At 34.4% G+C, this 2,778-nt stretch overlaps 1 protein-coding gene across 1 annotated transcript; it reads left to right on the forward strand.

Annotated features, from left to right (window-relative positions):
- Positions 1–894: 894 nt before the first annotated feature.
- On the forward strand, positions 895–2,155 carry LOC122278205. The gene is made up of 2 exons (XM_043088343.1): positions 895–1,226; positions 1,335–2,155. The coding sequence occupies exons 1-2, from the start codon at positions 975–977 to the stop codon at positions 1,908–1,910; spliced, it is 828 nt and encodes a 275-aa protein (XP_042944277.1). The 5' UTR covers positions 895–974; the 3' UTR covers positions 1,911–2,155.
- The last annotated feature ends 623 nt before the right edge of the window (positions 2,156–2,778 follow it).

The following is a 2,778-nucleotide window of genomic DNA, read 5'->3' on the forward strand; positions in this document are numbered from 1 at the left end:
ACCTGCTGAAGATAAACACCGTTTCTGTAAGGATGAGTCAGAGAAAAGCACAACACGAAAGGGAATTAACAGTAAGAGTAACGACAGCCATTAAATTCGATCCTTTTGCAATTTCTTTTCATAACGTACTGTTTGAAATGAATGATGTTTTTATAAAATGATTTAATTATTTTATAATTATGAAAGTAATTATAGAAGGTTGATTACTCCTTAGAAATATAATTATAATTTTATAAATATATAATTACGAAAATAATTTTGAAAATAAGGTTGATTACTTTATACAAAGTTGATTTATGTCTGGTTTGGAATATAGACATATCTCAGCTCATCTTAACTAAGTTTAAATTTAAGTCTAGCACAAAATTCAAACACACAACTTCTAAATTAGTATTAAACGTCGCTCAGCTCAAGATTTTTTTATACGTGGAACTCACAATTTTTTTTATTCAACACATCTTTACACGCGGAATCCATAACTTTTTTTTTAATTTCTTATAAATATATATAAACTTATCTTAACATTCAAACACATTTAAACTCATCTTAAGTGAATATCATAAAATTTACTACATCATCTCAACTCCCTTTTATATATATATATAAAAAAAGTTAATTTATCTCAATTCAACTTATATTCGGATCCATTCAATTTGTGGCACGGTGTGGTCGGAAGGCCAGGGCGTTGGATTTGTGGTTGGGTGCAACAGTACAAAGAGCTCGAGCTCGTCGTATTATGGGGACAACAGTCATTAACCATATAAAACTTGTGAAGTTGGGGAAGCCGCCTCATGACCACATCCTCTTTTGTCCAAGGATGTCCCACTTCACTATTCACATCCATTTTTATTTCAATTATTCTCTTAACTTTTACTACCAATTACCACATCATATTCCACTCTATTTGTTTATAAACAATTGGTTTTCCATTCGTCAGCCATTTCTATTTCTCTATCTCTATCTAATTAATTTTCATGGCCAATCATTACTCTCTTTGCCTTGTAGGAGCCATGGATCGTCTTTGGTTTCATCAAATAATTCTCTTCCCGGAACCCATCTCCCTTCTTTGCCAAACGGCCCTTGAAACGGATAAACCCTTCTCAAAGTCTCTTCCATACTCGCCACAAAGCTGCCTCTCTTTACCACCTCATCATGATCTTCAACATGAACTACTTCCAGATAATGAAGAAATCTCGTCTGCTCCATCTTCAATCTCTGATCCACAGGTATCAAAACCGATGTATGCTCATCACAATTATTAATGTTTGGTTTTCTCTCTATTTGGGCTCAACAATTTTCTAACTGTGTTTTCTCTTTGTTATGGCGATAACAAGGATGCCTCAAACAGTGATGATGAAGATGAAGAGAAGGAGATCCGACAGAAGGAAAGACAGTCAAGATCGAATCCCATCAGAGACAGAGAGAGCTCACAATATTCATCATCAACAATATCTATTAATGAAAAACGTCCCAGGAGTCTTACAAATTCTGCTGCAATGAGGAAATTGTATAAATCCATGAGTTGTAAGACCTTGGGGGAGCTTGAACTTGAAGAAGTTCAGGGTTTCATGGATCTAGGTTTCATATTCAAGAAAGAACTCGTAAGCCCAAGAATGATGAGTTTAGTCCCAGGATTGCAGAGGCTTGGGGAATATAAAGACCAAGAACAAATTAGCACCAAATTCATTATTGATGATGCTGAAGTAGTCAAAGATGATGAAAGTGGAGAATTAGGAAAAGAGATCAAGAGAGTTATAAAGAGACCATATTTATCCGAGGCATGGTTTATAAAAAGACACGATTCGCCACTTTTAAATGTAAGGATAGCAAGGGCCTCCACGGCTGCTGACATGAAGAAAAATATTAAGTTCTGGGCTAGAAATGTTGCAATATCAGCACTTCCGGATTAATCTTAGTCGAAAGTAGTTCAATCCCACGTACAATAGTATATAAGTACTGTTGCATCAGTACTGATCAGGTACATGATGAGGATAATTCCGATTCTACTAAATATGTGTGTGTGTGTGGGGAGGGAGAGAGAGATCAGAGAGTCCAATCTCGAGAGCTGTTGAGTTTAACAGGCAACTGCAACTGTGTATTCGAATAAGTTGTCTTAATTTTTTCGTTGTTTATATATAATTGCTTGGATAATGTATATGATTCTCATTATTTAAACATCAAAGTATATACAATCAAAGTCTATATATCTCTTTTTGAGGTAAATGATAAAGACGATAGAAAGTGCCAAAAATGAGAAGGGAGTTAATTCCTAAACTGTGGGTTCCGTTGAAGATAAATGGTAAACGCGCGCGCGCGCATTTATTTCTCACATTTATTAACTTAATTCGATTCAAGTATTTGAGCTAGAGATTCAAGCAACAATTTATTCCTTTTGTAATTATTTGATCATATGAATCGTGCAATTTTGGGAGTGTTTGAAAAATATCTTGTGAAATCTATTACTTTTTTTTTTTTTTTTTTTTTTTTATAGGAAAACATGCTTCATTAAATAAAAACTTACAAAGTACTTGAATCACTCCAAAGAATATTAGAAATTACATCGGGATATGCTCCCCATCATAAACTAATATTCTACACACTTAAACCAAACTTGGCAAGTGAATGTGCTGCTGAATTGCAGCTTCTAATAACATGTTGTACTTGACAGGTATCAAAGCGTGTCATCAACTCCTTAACTTCTCTAACAACATTACCAAAAGTAGCCTTTGAAGATCCTTGCATATTGAACTCTTTAACCACCAGCAATGAGTCACTTTC

Source organism: Carya illinoinensis, chromosome 10 (assembly GCF_018687715.1).
Source record: "Carya illinoinensis cultivar Pawnee chromosome 10, C.illinoinensisPawnee_v1, whole genome shotgun sequence".
Lineage (NCBI taxonomy): Eukaryota > Viridiplantae > Streptophyta > Magnoliopsida > Fagales > Juglandaceae > Carya > Carya illinoinensis.

Coding starts and splice junctions, on each gene's coding strand:
- LOC122278205 (XM_043088343.1), top strand. CDS start 975: ATGGCCAATCATTACTCTCTTTGCCTTGTAGGAGCCATGGATCGTCTT. Junction 1,227..1,334: donor CTTCAATCTCTGATCCACAG/GTATCAAAACCG, acceptor GGCGATAACAAG/GATGCCTCAAACAGTGATGA.